General features: G+C 35.2%; 1 protein-coding gene across 2 annotated transcripts in view; it reads left to right on the top strand.

The window, feature by feature from the left end:
- Positions 1–8356, top strand: part of DCUN1D5 (defective in cullin neddylation 1 domain containing 5) — a 30521-nt gene extending 22165 nt beyond the window's left edge. The window contains exons 5-8 of one of the 2 annotated variants that reach the window (XM_006150081.3): positions 4846–4954; positions 5041–5145; positions 5609–5711; positions 8010–8356. In XM_006150081.3, coding sequence (XP_006150143.1) covers positions 4846–4954; positions 5041–5145; positions 5609–5711; positions 8010–8065 — 373 coding nt within the window. In that variant the 3' untranslated portion in view covers positions 8066–8356. The remainder of the gene's footprint in view (positions 1–4845; positions 4955–5040; positions 5146–5608; positions 5712–8009) is intronic. The other variant, XM_027772477.1, reaches the window with a different exon arrangement.
- The last annotated feature ends 6494 nt before the right edge of the window (positions 8357–14850 follow it).

Genomic DNA, 14850 nt, shown 5'->3' on the forward strand with positions numbered 1-14850 from the left:
AATATTTATACTACTGAGTATTGAGAGGTCTCTATTCTAAATATGAATCCTGCATTGAATATGTGTTTTGCAAGTACTCTCTCCAATTCTATAACCTGTCATTTCATCCTAACATGGTGTTTTGTAGAGCAAGTTTTTAGTTTTGATGAATTAGCATTTACTGGTTTTTCCTTTTATGGATTGTGGTTTCAATATCAAGTTTAAGAAATTTTTGCTTAGCCTATGTCCTGAAAATTTTGCCTTCCATTATTTTTTAATAAGATTTATGTTTTTTTAATTTTATATTTAAGTGATATATTTTGAGTTAGTTTCTGTAAAACATGTGAGACTTGGGTCTTGGTTTTTATCTTTGGCTGTGGATGTCTACTTGATCTGAACCACTTGTTGAAAAAGTTCTTTTCTTCACTGAATCCCTTTTACATTGTTTTAGTTTGTTCTCCGTTACTAATATCAATACTACAGACTGGATAATCTATAAAGAAAGAATTAAGATTTATTCAGTTCTTGGTTCTGGAGGTCCAGGGTTGAGGCTACATCTGGTTAGGGCCTTCTTGGTGGAAGGAACTTGTCCTGAGGCACTGCAGGTTGTCATAAAGAGGGCATGAGTGCATGTCAGCTTTGGTCTCTCTTCCTCTTATAAAGCCATTACTGTTAAGTCATGGGGCCATAGTCTAATAACTTTACCTAATCTTAATTACCTCCCAAAGACCCTACCTCTAAATACTATAGTCAGATTAAGTTTCTACTCTTTTTTTTTTTTTTAAGATAGATTTTTGCTGTAGAGTGTGTGTGCTCATCTTTTGTCAGAGGAGACAGAAAGTGAGAAATCATCCCCCAAGGGGGAATAGTCATGCCACAGTTGATTCTCCTCCATTCTGCTCCTGGGATCTTTTTAGATGCTTAATTTATTTCATCAGTCTTAATGCAGTTTTCAGTATGCAAGTCCTATGCACCTCTTATTAAAATTACATCTAAGATTCTCATTTTTATTTTGAGCCATTGTAATTTTTTTTTTAATTTCAGTGTCACATGTTCGAAACACACTTGATTTTTGTTCTTATCTTATATCCTGTGACCTTACCTAGTTCACATAATTCTGAGATTTATATGTATATACATATATTCCTTTGATTTCTTTTCTTCTTTCTTTCTTTTTTTTTAAGAATTATTTATCTGGGGCTGGCAAGTGGCATGGTGGTTAAGGGTGCTGGTCTTCTACGTGGCCAACTGTGATTCGAGTCCCAGACCTGGCAGCTTGCGTTCTTACTTTCCCTCTCTCTCTCACTTTGTCCCTCTCTGGTCAGATTAAAAATAATAATAATGAATAAATTTAAAGAAAATAATTCTTTGAAAAAAAGAGTAATTTAATTAATTTATTTATTTTTAAATTATTTTATTTAACTTTATTTATTTATTTATTTATTTATTTATTTATTTATTTATTTATTTATTTATTTATTTATTTATTTATTTATTTATTTATTTATTTATTTATTTATTTATTTATGTATTTTAATTTGACCAGAAAAAGAAAAGGAAAGCGATAAAGCAAGGCACCACATCCAGGACTCAAACCATGACCAGCCATGTGGGTGGGAGTTCAGTGCCTCAGTCACCATGTCACCTGCCAGCTCCATTCCTTGGGTTTTTTCATTTCTCCTTCTTTCCTATCAATCAATCTATGTAGGATAGTTCTGTATATCTCTGTCATGATATCACAAGAGATATTCCTTGTTACTGGTAGGCAGGGTGAGAGTTCAGATCCGCATAATACATTCTTGTTTTAAAGGGGGTGGAATATCTTTGTCACTGTTCCCTACATAGGCTGCACTAATGCCACTGGAGTGATGACTTATTACCACTGAGTGATGGTGAAATTTCACTAGACCTCTGCATCACTCCAGGGAAAAGGAGGATTGACTGCTCCTTAGTACCTGGTAGAAGTAGATGTTCATATTGGTCCCCATGTAGTTTCTAAAAATACTGCATGAATTAGAGAGGCCACTTTATATGCCAGTAAGGTAGAAATGTTAAGTTCTCATACAGTCTTTGCTGGCACAGATAGGAGTTGGACCACTATTTCTTAAGTGGTATTTGACTAGAGTAGAGTGTTTATATTTTCAGAGAGTTTCTTCTTGCTCAGGTGCTTCTTTCCTGGTCTTTTGGGTAGAGAAAGAGTAGCCTGGGGCTGGACAGTGGTGCAGCAGTAAAATGCAATGCAAGGCTGACCCACATGGGAAGGTTCTGGGTTTGGGTGCAGAGATCTCCATAATTTTGTCTTATCTTTTTAAATAGATTTTTGCTATAGGGCATGTGCACTCAGCAGAGAGAGAAAGAAAGTACTTCCCCAGGGGTATGGCCACTCCGCAGTTCATTCTCCTTTCAGAATCTTGGGCACATATGCCCAGTGTGAGTTTTAAGTTGGCCTGTCTAGGACTCAAACCATGGTTGACTGTGTGGGAGTCCAGTGACATAACCATTACGCCATCTGTTAGTCCTAAGATCTTCAGGATACACATGTCCATGGTCCAGCTCTCACTGAAGCCAATGGTGAATTGCAGTGTCAAGACTATTAGGTGTGCTGACTCTTTCTCTTTCTGTCTCTCTCACTGTCTCTCTGTCTTTCTCCATTTCTCTGTGTCTCATGGAAGAAATCAAATCAGTAAAGAGACTAAAAATAAAAGGAGCATACACTTTGGCACACTTTTTTGTGTGTTCCCATTGATGTTTCATGCTTGCTGGCCTTTTTGACTCTTAAGTCTGGGATTTATGAGGCAAAAAGAAATCTAAGGAACTCACCCCCATGCTGTTCCTTAGGTCTCTACCATTCAGAGTCTTCTTGTATTCATCTTATATATATATATAAAATGTTCAGTACAACTTTTCTCCCTACTCCTAAACAACTCTTTTCCAGGTATACTATTTGTCAAAACTTGCAGTTGTAGTTGAAGTCATACCAAGAGGGAGATCTATAGTCTTAAGTGCTCTCTGAAATGAATTTGTAAGATTTGTAAGATTTGTCAAGAAAAACAATGAAAAGGCAAAATTAACAAGTTAATGCAGATGAGAAAATTACCACTAATCACTTTCTAGCATATTTCAACATACTTAAGTAAGTTATATGTGACATAATCCAATTATCAAAAACTTATAAACAACCAAGACAGAATGAAAAAACAAATAGAAACTGAATGGTTCTATAGCCATTAGAAATGTTTGTTTAGTAGTTAAGTCTTTCTTTCATCCCTCAGTAAATAGGCCCATTTGGTTTTTCATCATCTGAGTTCACAAAAATGTTAATTCCAAGGTTATATAAACTTGTTCAGACCGTAGAAAAAAGGTAGTACTCTTCATTTTCTGAGTCTTAGTACCGTAAGCTTCTTATCAAAACTTGCAAGGAGGAGGGGACCAGCAATTGGCCTAGTGGCTATGTCACTGGACTCCCATGTAGTTGACCGCGATTCGACTCCCGGACCCGGTAGCTTAAACTCACCCTAGGTACGTGTGCTTGCGTGCCCAAGATCCCAAAAGGAGAATGGAGGAGAAGGGATTGCAGTGTGGCCATCCCCCCAGGGGGTGATTTCTCACTTTCAGTCTCTGTCTTTCTGGTGAGTGCACACACCTTACAACAAAAACCTCTCCAAAAAGAAAAACAAAACTAGCAAGGAGATTGTGTAAGAATGAAATCTGTAAGTCAGTTTCACACAGAACCAAAGAAAGAAAAAAAATCGAGCAATATCTAAAACAGGTAACCTGACCAAATTTGGTTTATTGCAGAAATTCAAGGTTTAATTAACATTAGAAATGTATCTAGAATGTGTATACCATCATAAAATAACCTGTTAACTACACGTTATAGACCTTCACATCCTTGATTTAGGATAGTGCAAGTCCTATTGAATCTGAGAATATCAGGTGTCTACAGTATACCGTGTACAGTACTTAACTGCAGTTCAGTTTTGACTGTAGTGCTGTGGTCACAATAAATGACACAGCTGACTTGATGGAGGGGAGTTTGATTGTTTCTCAGAGGTGACAAAATGTGAGGTCTAGATCACTAATATTTTGTCAGAATGCTGAAGATACTGGGGAGTAGCTGGAGACGGAGTAGAGATTTGTACCCAATTATGAAAGCCCTTATCTATCTTGCCTCTGGCTAAATAGAATGTTTCAACCTTGGGGAAACTATAAAGCCAGTCAAGATTTTTGAGCATTTCATCTATTTAGCTGCATATGTTCTATGTGTTGTCCTTAAAAATAACACATGTAAGTTGTTTTCATGCTTTTACATATGTACTTCATTGAAAGTTAGATGCTTCTACTGATTGTCCTTTTTTGTTTACTAAAAATGTAGGGGTCTGGATTTGTTACTAGACACTTAAGATAATTTATTCATTCTGTGTTCTAAAAGTTTTAAACTAGTCATAACTAATCTCTCTTTCACCAAGCCTTTGCCTAAGTGCTTTCCAAAGAAACACATGACAGAAACCTGACTAATTGCATTTGTTCTGCCAGGTTTTTAATCTTATATATGATAAAAGTATATTTTAATCTTTTTAAAGATTGTATTGGATTTTATTGGAATTTTTTGATTGATTTGTATTTATTTTTTTTCCTAAGAAAAATCATTGGAGCAAAATTTTATTGATTCTAAATTTTATTTTTCCCCCATTTTCCTTTTGGTAGATATAAACCAGCAAGTTTTTTGGAAGTCAGAAAATTTTAAACCTAAAAAAATTTCATAAATACACTCACTTTTCTCTTAATGCATTTCTTCTAACTCCTTAAAGATGCCTTATTTAATTTTCTTGATTATATAATTTGTTTAATATTTTTCTTTTGAAGATGTGACTGCACAGAAAAGTTACAGAACAAATTTGACTTTTTGCGCTCACAGTTGAATGATATTGCATCATTTAAGAATATCTACAGATATGCCTTTGATTTTGCAAGGGTAAGTACTGTTTTCATTTTTTGTTGTTTTAATATTTCTTCGCCTTAAGACCACACTTAGGGGAATTTTTTTCACTTACATTTTAGGATAAAGATCAGAGAAGCCTTGATATTGATACTGCAAAATCTATGTTAGCTCTTCTGCTTGGGAGGACATGGCCACTGTTTTCAGTATTTTACCAATACCTAGAGGTATGCATTTTTTTTCTTTTATTCTGAACTATTTATATATTATTTATACTGTATTATGTACTATAAGTAATCAAGAGATGATTTCAAGTATATAGGAGGATTTATGTAGCTTATATGCAAATATCAGTACTTTGCCTTTTTATATAAGGAACTTGAGCATCTGAGGATTTTGGTATCCTCAAGGCTCCTAGACCCAATACATATGTAGAAATTAATTAAGTTTTATCCTTACTGTTAGAATCATTGATGTTCTTATCCTTCAAATGAGAGGAAATTAAATTTAAAAAAATAGATGATGTTGTTTACATAGGTACTCTTGAAGATTCCCTAGAGCACTAATAATTTAAAAGAAGAATAAATGTTTTAGGAAAAACCAAATAACAAAAAAGTTGTAACTAGATTTATCAAGTTCTAATAAACAATGTTTGTGCTATAATTCAAATATGTATATAACTTTTCACAGCAATCAAAGTATCGTGTTATGAATAAAGATCAGTGGTACAATGTATTAGAATTCAGCAGAACAGTCCATGCAGATCTTAGTAACTACGACGAAGATGGTGCTTGTAAGTATAATATAACATTCCTGTTAAAATAAAGTTACTGAAAACATTAAAGGAGAATATGCAGTGGAATACATTTATCATGAAAGTTTTAAACTTCTTTTTATTTGAGAGAGATTTTTGCTATCCGGTACTCACCGGAGAGATGGAGAGAGACAGAGAGACAGAAAGCGAGAAACCACTCTCACCCTAGAGGAGATGGCCACGCTACAATCCCTTCTCCTTATTCTCCTCTTGGGATTTTGGGCACGCACACACACATGCCTGGCATGAGTTTTAAGCCACCACGTCTGACTTGAGCTGCAGTTGACCACATGGGCATCTAGTGATATAACCATTATACCATCTGCTGGTTCCCATAGATTTTAAGCTTTCTAACAGTAACTTTAATTATTTAATGATGTGAGAGTTATGGGGGAGGTAGAAACACAGGCTTAGATTCAGCAATATTATAAAACGAATGCTGGCAAATAAAATGTTTTCATTTCCTCAATAACCAAGCATTGTAGCTAAATTTTCTAGAAGCTGAAATTGTGCTTTTATTCTTGTCTTTTCTTGGCATCTCTTGTGGAACAAAAGTATACTTCTGGTTTTTAAAACTATGAAAGCAAGACAGTACATTAGAAAAAGTTTTAAAGTAAATATCGTAGTACTCATTAACAATGTGCCACATTATGTCAAAAATAACTGTTCCCTGAAAATTATGAATTGGTTCTCAGTAAACTGGTAGTGAAATATTAATTTTTCTTTTCTTTTTTTGGAGAGGTTTTTGCTATAGGGCGCGTGCACTCGCTAGAAAGACAGAGAGATACAGAGAGACAGAAAGTGAAAAACCGACCCCTGGGGGGGATGGCCACACCGCAATCCCTTCTCCTCCATTCTCCTCTCAGGATCTTGGGCGCGCATGTACACGCGCCTGGCCTGAGTTTCAGCTACCAGGTCCGGGACTCAAACCGTGGTCAGCCACATAGGAGTTCAGCAACATAGCCATTACGCTAACTGCTGGTCTCCAAAATATTAATTTTTCAATCCTTCAAATTAAATCTATCCATAGTCTTCAGTGGAAAGGCTAGAATGCTATGAAATAGAATTTTCAAGTAATGATAAATTAATTAGATAATTAATCTAACTGTCTAGAACTGTAAATTGAGTTTTCATTTCCTGCCAGGATTTTGGTTGCATACATTGCTTTTATTTTTTTTCTTGTTTATTTTTATTTTCCTTTGCCAGAGGCCACGTGGGTGCTCAGGGCAGCTAGAAAGAGAGTGGTAATGAGTGAGAAAGCACCCTCCATGATAAATAGTTACACTACACTCTTATTCCATTTCTCCCTCCATTCCGGATTTTGGGCATGCTTGAACAGGCACCTGTCGCACCTGCTATGTTTCGCAAGCCCTGAGTCCGGGACTCACACTCCATGGTTGGCCATGTGAGATCTAGCTACCTTAACTACTTCCCTACCAACTGGCCCACGTGCATTATTTTAATGTTCAGAAGGGTTACATTGAAAGGTATATTGCTACAAATAGAAACTACAATTATATACTTATTTCTGTAACACTGAATAAATTCAGAAGAAGGGTTAACTTTATTTTTCCCTAGTTAAATTATGTTCTCCTACTATAAAATAGTGTAAAAGTTAATAATACTTTAAAGAAGTGCCTTGCAACTGTAAACTGGCAACCCAGGGTCTATATATGGCCTGCTGATGTGTATATTTGTATTTTTTGAGACATTTAAAACTGGGGTGGGGGTGGGGGTTAATATATATATATATATGTTATATATAACTATATATAATAGATACTAATAGAATGCTTGTGTACACATGAAAGAGAGAGAAGCACTGCCAAAGGGTTTGGTCATGCTTCAGTCTTGGGCACTTGTATGTGTGCTTGGCATGTTTTCAGGCTGACTAGACTAGGAATTTGAACTGTGGTTACTGTGTAGGATCTGGCTTCTCTTAAGCAATAGGTTACTGCTAAACTATGGTGTTGGCCCTGAAATTTGGAGATTTTATGTGAAATTCAACTTCAAGATTTGTTTGGCAAATCAGAAAATCTGGCATAATCACACCTATATTCCTTCATAGGAATAGGGTTCTATAAAGGTCTTTCAGAATCTTTAAGGGCAAAATTCTTAAAGGCTAAGAATACATCTTTAAAAGAGATGACTGGAAGCAAAACATGTAAAGAAGGGAAGTGTCAGTCCTCTGTCATTGAAGAGCTTGTAGGGAATTGGTTTTATAGTTGGAGGGCTTAGATGACTGAATGCTAACAAAAATTGTTTCTTTATTTCTAGGGCCTGTTCTTCTTGATGAATTTGTTGAGTGGCAAAAAGTTCGTCAAACATTATAGCAAGAACTCTTGTAAAGAAAATGCAAACCTTTTGATTCCCATGTGTATACAAGCTAATGAGATGAGGGGAAAAAAAATCCAAAGGGTGCATTTTCATTCATATAAAAGACTTCTCATAGTACTTTTTTTTCCTTTTTTTTTTAAAGGAGGTTTTCTTGTTACATGTGCTAGGCGTTGAGCCACACCTCTTCTGAGACTGAATATTGAGTTTTTGTTTCAAGTTATGTTTATAACATTTATTTCAGAACAATAAAGATTCAGATTTGTGACAAAGGCCTTAAAGTGAAGATTTCCCTTGAGTGTCAGAGTGGTATTTATTTTTATAAATTTGAATTCTTAAATTTTTGAGGTTCTCCTTCACTAGGAAATCAGGGAATTTTAAAGATTTTAAGCAGTGTCAATATTTGGCAATGTAGTTTGCTGTTGGTATGGTTCACTTTATTCATCTTTGCATAATTAGGAAGAATCTGGCCTTGACTTCTGGGATGATGATTTTTCTGATGCAGCTAGTTAAATACAATTCTAGGTATTGGAAGTGCTTCTACTTTTTGGTTCTGGGGTTCTGTAAAAGCTGCCAAGATCTTATGTACGTACTTTATCTGAAGATTTTAGAACTGAAAAGACATCTCCAGTTACATTGTTTTCTGTATTTGTCAGTTAAAAAGTTCTGTTCATATTTGAAATAGTGAGGTTCATATAGTAACTTTCAAAATCAGACAACCTTGTGAAACAATTAGGTCCAGTATTCAAGTTGGAGCATCATAATTATTGTTATTAGTGGCATATTTCTGATCTTTTCAACTGTCATTTTCTTATATAGGGAGGTTTGTTGAGAGCAATTTTTTTGGCCTTAAGAAATCTTTAACTCTCTGAGGTGGTGAACTTAGGCACAATAACACATAGGAAAAGAGGGTAACAGAATAAGGAATCGTGAAAAAAATCCAAGTATAATTGTGCACAACTCAAGGTAGCCAGTTACTTTGTCAGAATCACGGTATTGCTAATTATCAGTTTTCTGACTGTTGGCAATAAAGGCTTGAAATGGCAGCCCTTCCTATTCACATAAAAGGCCCCTTTTAGGCTAGCTGCAGATCTGTTTGTGCATTCCTTTTCTAACTAACCAATATCCCAGTGATATGAAAACATTGTTCACATTCACAGTCCAGTCACAACCTCAATAGCATTCCTAGTTTCATTATATGAGTGGAGATAAGTAAATAGATGATTTTTCCATAGTAAGGATATTTCTATTGAGGTTTAAGGTAAAGGTTGAATTTTTGATAGTGAATTTGTTTCATGAGTGATTTTCTGTATTTGATTACTTAAGGGAGAATAGTATTTTAAAGTTTTATGTTACTTGCTTTTTGGTTCATGAGCTAGGGAAAAATGATTGCCAAAGTTTCACTTGCCTTCTTAATAAGTTTTGTTTTTTTTTTTCACAGTTTCATAAAATGCTGATACTCTAGTAGGAAAGAGTTTTTTTCCCTAATATCTTGTAGGTAAAGATAATTTTCCTGGAATGCTTCTCTTAAGACTAGAATCACTGAATTATTAGAACTGAGCTTAGCAACAGTGTTAGGAGTTAATATTATGAATGATGTTTTAATATCAAATTTATTACAAGGAAAACTTTAAATTTTGGACTTTTGAATTTATAACTTAATTGACTTTTTCTCCAAGGCACAACTTGAAGAATATTCTAATTTTGTTTAATTCCAAAGCATAATTTAAGTGAAGTCTTACAAGTGGTCAATTTATAGCCTGAACTAATGGTAATACCTTTGTCATCTTCTTTATTTGAGTCAAATAATGAACACTCAAAGCTTATGACTTTAAAGAAAATAAAATATGTGAAAATATTTTCTTTGCCTAGTTATCCAAAAATACCTTCAAGAATTTTTAAGTCTGAAAATGAAAATGATATTTACTTTCGTTTTTTTGTCCTTAAAGTCAGTAGCCCATTGTCACATTTGCTGTGCTTGCTTTATAAACATTCTTGTCCATCTATTTCTCTTATTGTCTTCTTAAAGTTGTAACATTTGCCTGTTTAGAAAGGAAATTTATTTTGCCTGTTTCATCAGCCAGGGTATGGGTTATATACCTTCTTGTCCTTTTTTTTTTTAATTATTATTAATTTATATTCCAAGAGGATAGTATTAAGGAGCCTATTGTAGAAAAAAGAAGTCTCCTTAAGTGCCTTCCCAGGAATCCTGCTGTAAAAATTTCAGAATTACTTTCTTTGTATGGGATGACATAGTCTCTGGTGCTATATAATGTGGAGTCGTCTTGCTTCGTACAGAATGGTATACAAATGTAATACTACGGGGAGAAAGGAGAGCCAGATACTGACTCTTAACTGTGGGAAGAATGAACAGTTGCCCCCACAACCACTTGGGGTCAGCTTTTAGTAGATTACCTCTAGGAAGCTGCTAGGGATTCAGATAACATAGTGTGATTTTAAAAATGTTGTATTACTGTGACTGATCTGAATCTGCCCTCCCATGTTTGCCGTTTAAAGTCTAATGAGCTCTTGTTTTTTAAATGCTGCTGATAAAATTCTTGACACAGTACATTTTTGACAGTAGTATTTTTATGTATAATTTATAGGTTTTTATTGTTTTTGTTTTTGTTTTTTAACTCTGAATACTCTAGTGTTTCTTGAACTGGAATTGGAAGGCATTCTATGAGGTTATTATTATAGATTGACCCTGAGCAGTATTTCTCTTAAGTACAAAATGCCTTTTATCTAGAAACCAAAAATGTATTTTAATAGTATTGAATGCTATCTCTTCAGGGAGAAAGGAGAGTAGATTTTCAGATAAACTGGAGTTTTTAAGACACTCAAGGTATATGGAGCTGTTCAAATGGCAGAATGCATCGAGTATATTAATAATAAAACATTTGACTTTCAACTAAGGATTTCTTCAACAAGACATGTCCTTTCTGCCTAAATGCTATTGTGATATTTTGAAAGGATTTATGAAGATATGTGTTTGGTTTGAGGAGCAAGAAGGAAAATAACTGGCATAATTTGTTTTACTTCTTTCTTGAGAAAGCACACTTAAAACTGTTAGAATAATAATTCCTCATCCAAGAAAGCTGTTTTCTGGCTTTCAGAGCTCCAGTAGCTTAAGGTTTCATAGCCTTCCCAAATGACTAAATTATCAAGTAAATCAAGAACATTTAAATAAATAATTTAAGAACATTTCTTTTTTTAAAATAAAAGACAAAAAGAAAAAAATTCTCATAATCTTTCTAAAGAAAAGTTTCTGTTCCTAAAGAGTAATGCTTGCTCCTTGTGGAAGTATCACTTTATGAGTCATACTGGAAATCATCCCATAAGGAAATATTTCAAAGAAGAGATTATTTCTTAAGGAGAAAAGAGTAATAATAGCAAAATTATATTTATATTTATAGTCTTAAATATTCTAGGTCATTTAATTTTTTTTAATGAATGTAGTTTTATTTTCATCAGGAATATTTGTTAACAATCCAATTGCTTGATCTTTTGTTGTTAATAGACCTCACGACATTTGAGTAGTACTGTAGAAGCCTGAAAAGCAGTCTAACTTTACCATATGGTAAACTTTTATAGATGGTGGAAAGATGAATTTCTGCCCCAGACCTTTGGTAAATTGTCACTAATATTTAATAGTAAAAAATTTTCTACTGAAATTTCACTACACTGAAGCAAATCTTTTAAGTCATTTAAAGCATGGGTCGTTACCGTTCCCCAGCTATGAGTCTGCAAACTGATCATGTATTTGCTGTGTTCACCTTGCCATCTTTTGTATCCTATATGTACGGAGAGTTTCCTTTTGCTCCTTTATCCAACCGTGTAACCGTTTTCTTTTTAGGTTGAATGAGACATTTTACTCTGTATACTTTGCAGTGTATTCAGAACCTTTTATGATATGGCTCATTTTTACATGAGATATGATCTACCATGTGTTAAATATTGTTTGACATAACTATCTAGGAATACTTTAATAATGTTAGACTTTAACATGAGTATTGAATCTTATCTTAAAATGCCAGTTTTGTTGGAACTTTATTGTATCTATTTTATGAATCTGTGGCTTATAAATGGAAAAATTATAGCAAAACAGATTCATCAAAAATTTTTTAACTTTCCCCCAAAGTGTAGACTCTTGAAGTTTTATCCTTCTGCTTTTTGGCTTTCTTTTTAAAGTACAAGTTAATAATATGTCATAAGCTTGGTTTTTAAATCTTAAAACTGTGGCTTTTTAAAAACTAGTAAAGGCCTTGTCATGTGCTGGACACTGCTACTGGCAGGCTGTGGCCACGGAGAGCTCAGGTTCCAATTCCCCCCTCCCTAAAAGCCAGGCAGTGGTAAGTGCCTGTAATCGCAGTGAGTCAGGAAACTGAGGCAGGAGGTTTGTGACAGACACCATGTCTGAAAAAAATTATAGATATTCTCAATGGATGTAAAAGCCAGATTTTCCCCAAACTTTATGAGGTGTGTTAGACTTTGGGTAATAGTCGTAATTTTTTCATGTAGAAAATAGATCATGAGTAAAAAAGCCTTTCACATATTTTGAAGGTCAGAAGAAAATTTGCTTTTATATTATTGCAAACAGCATTTGAACATAAAAGAGGAGGAGAGATGTTAAGACTGTATTTAGACAACTTTCTATTTGAGAGTATTATTTTCTTACCAACTTTAGAAGAATTAATTCTTGTGAATATTGAATAAATGAAATTAATTTAGATAGAATACTTTACTATCGTATCATGCAAATGAAATGGCTTATAGCTAATTTTATTTATTTATTTAGATATTTTTGCTATAAGGCACATGCTCTCACCAGAGAGAAAGACAGAAAATGAGAAATCACCCCCCAGGGGGGATGGTCACGCTGCAATCCCTTCTCCTCCATTCTCCTCTGGGGATCTTGTCTGTTTTTCACACATCATGTAAGACATGGTGATCCAGCCTGAGATTTAAGCCACTGGGTCTGGGACTTGACTACATGGAAATCCAGCGATGTAACCATTTCGCCGTCTGCTGGTCCCTATAGCAAATTTTTAGTTACTCTTATCTACAAATGTAGAAACCTCACCTATTTTGGATTTATATTATTCCCTGAAATTATTTTGAGTATACATATGTATTTGTTTATTCCATGAGAGAAAGGGAAGTGGGATAAACACCCCTCACAGAGTCTACATGCAGCAGTGGTCCCCCAGCTTCGGCCCACCCACATGATGGGCTGTACCTGGTTTATGTACAGGAAGCCCTCAGGATGTAAACTGAAGTCCTTCTTCATGTGGGTCTGGCATTGCAAAGTGTAGTGTTACCACTGTGCCACCAGCTGGCACTTTGAATATTAAGTTTGTGAAAGTACTGTCTAAGAAATCTGAGTTAGATTTCCTCTTTGCCACTACATCCCTGTTGTGTCAGTTTTGGCAGGTCACTTAACTTCCATCAATTTTAGTTCCTTTCATAAGATAGTGAAATTACCTTTACCTACCAGTCTTTTTATGAAGTTCAAATAAGGCCCTATCTGTAGCTCTCAGTAGATATCACATGAACACACCTTAGTACTTGAACAAAAAACCATCAGTCGAAATGGTTTTTTTCCTATGGGTTTTTTGCCCTCTTTTGTCTCTCTCTCTTTTTTTTTTTTTTGAGAGGTTTTTGCTATAGGGCACATACGCTTGCCAGACAGACAGAGACAGAAAGCAAGAAATCACCCCCCGGGGGGGATGGCTACTCTGCAGTCCCTTCTCCTCTCAGGATCTTGGGCACGCATGCACACGCGCCCGGCGTGAGTTTTAAGCCACCGGGTCCAGGACGTGAACTGCGGTCGACTACGTGGGAGTCCAGCGACATAGCCATTACGCTAACTGCTAGTCCCAGAAATGTTTTTTTTTTTCCCTTAACAAGCATTGCCATCCTGTATGAACAGAAATAATTGGAAAGACCTGTTTTACTCTACCATTTGTTTTTATAATCAAATAAATTTGCCTGTTTTTTCTCTTAGTTTCCTCTCTGGTGAGTGTATGTACCCTCTGACTCCCCCCCCACATAAAAAGAAAAAAAGACTAAATCATAAATTCAACAAATCCTAAGCATCTGCTGTGTGTCAAGAACTATTCTAGGCCTGACTACAGAGCAGGGCTCACTGCGCAATTATCTGTGACCGTTAGGCAGTTTTCATTTTAATCAGTAGGTAGAGTATACTTTTTATCATATGGTAATGAGGTCATAGGGAAAATAAGTTGAAGGGGTTTGGAAAGTGGGGTGTAAGTACACCACTTTTAAAATAAATTGTACGCAGGTAAGTAACCTGGAACAGAGACCTTAGGAAGTGAAGAGTTAAGCACTATGGATATCTGAGAGTAGAGCTTTTAACGCAGAAAGACCATTATATACCAAGTCCTGAACTGATACAGTGTGAACAGCAAAGAGATTAATGTGACTAAAATGAACAAGAAGAGAGCATTAATGAGCATTAGAAAGTGAGGTTAGAGGGATTGGAAGTGATAATCTTGCCTGATTGTAGGTTAGCATCCAGGGCATTATAGCCTTTTCTAAGACTTTATTGAAGGAAGTAGGAAGCAATTAGAGCTCTGCTCAAAGAAGGATAGAAAGTGAGTATTAGATAGGAAGATAATACGGGATCAAACCATGGTTACCCATGTGCGATCCAGCTTTCTATCTAAGTATTGCGCAATGCATAGCCACTGTGCAATGGGGCTGGCCAGGTAGTCAGATTTTGAATATATTTTTATGGTAGCACCAGTAGTATATACTGATA

Source organism: Tupaia chinensis, unplaced genomic scaffold (assembly GCF_000334495.1).
Source record: "Tupaia chinensis unplaced genomic scaffold, TupChi_1.0 Scaffold000276_2, whole genome shotgun sequence".
In the NCBI taxonomy this organism is placed as follows: Eukaryota; Metazoa; Chordata; class Mammalia; order Scandentia; family Tupaiidae; genus Tupaia; species Tupaia belangeri.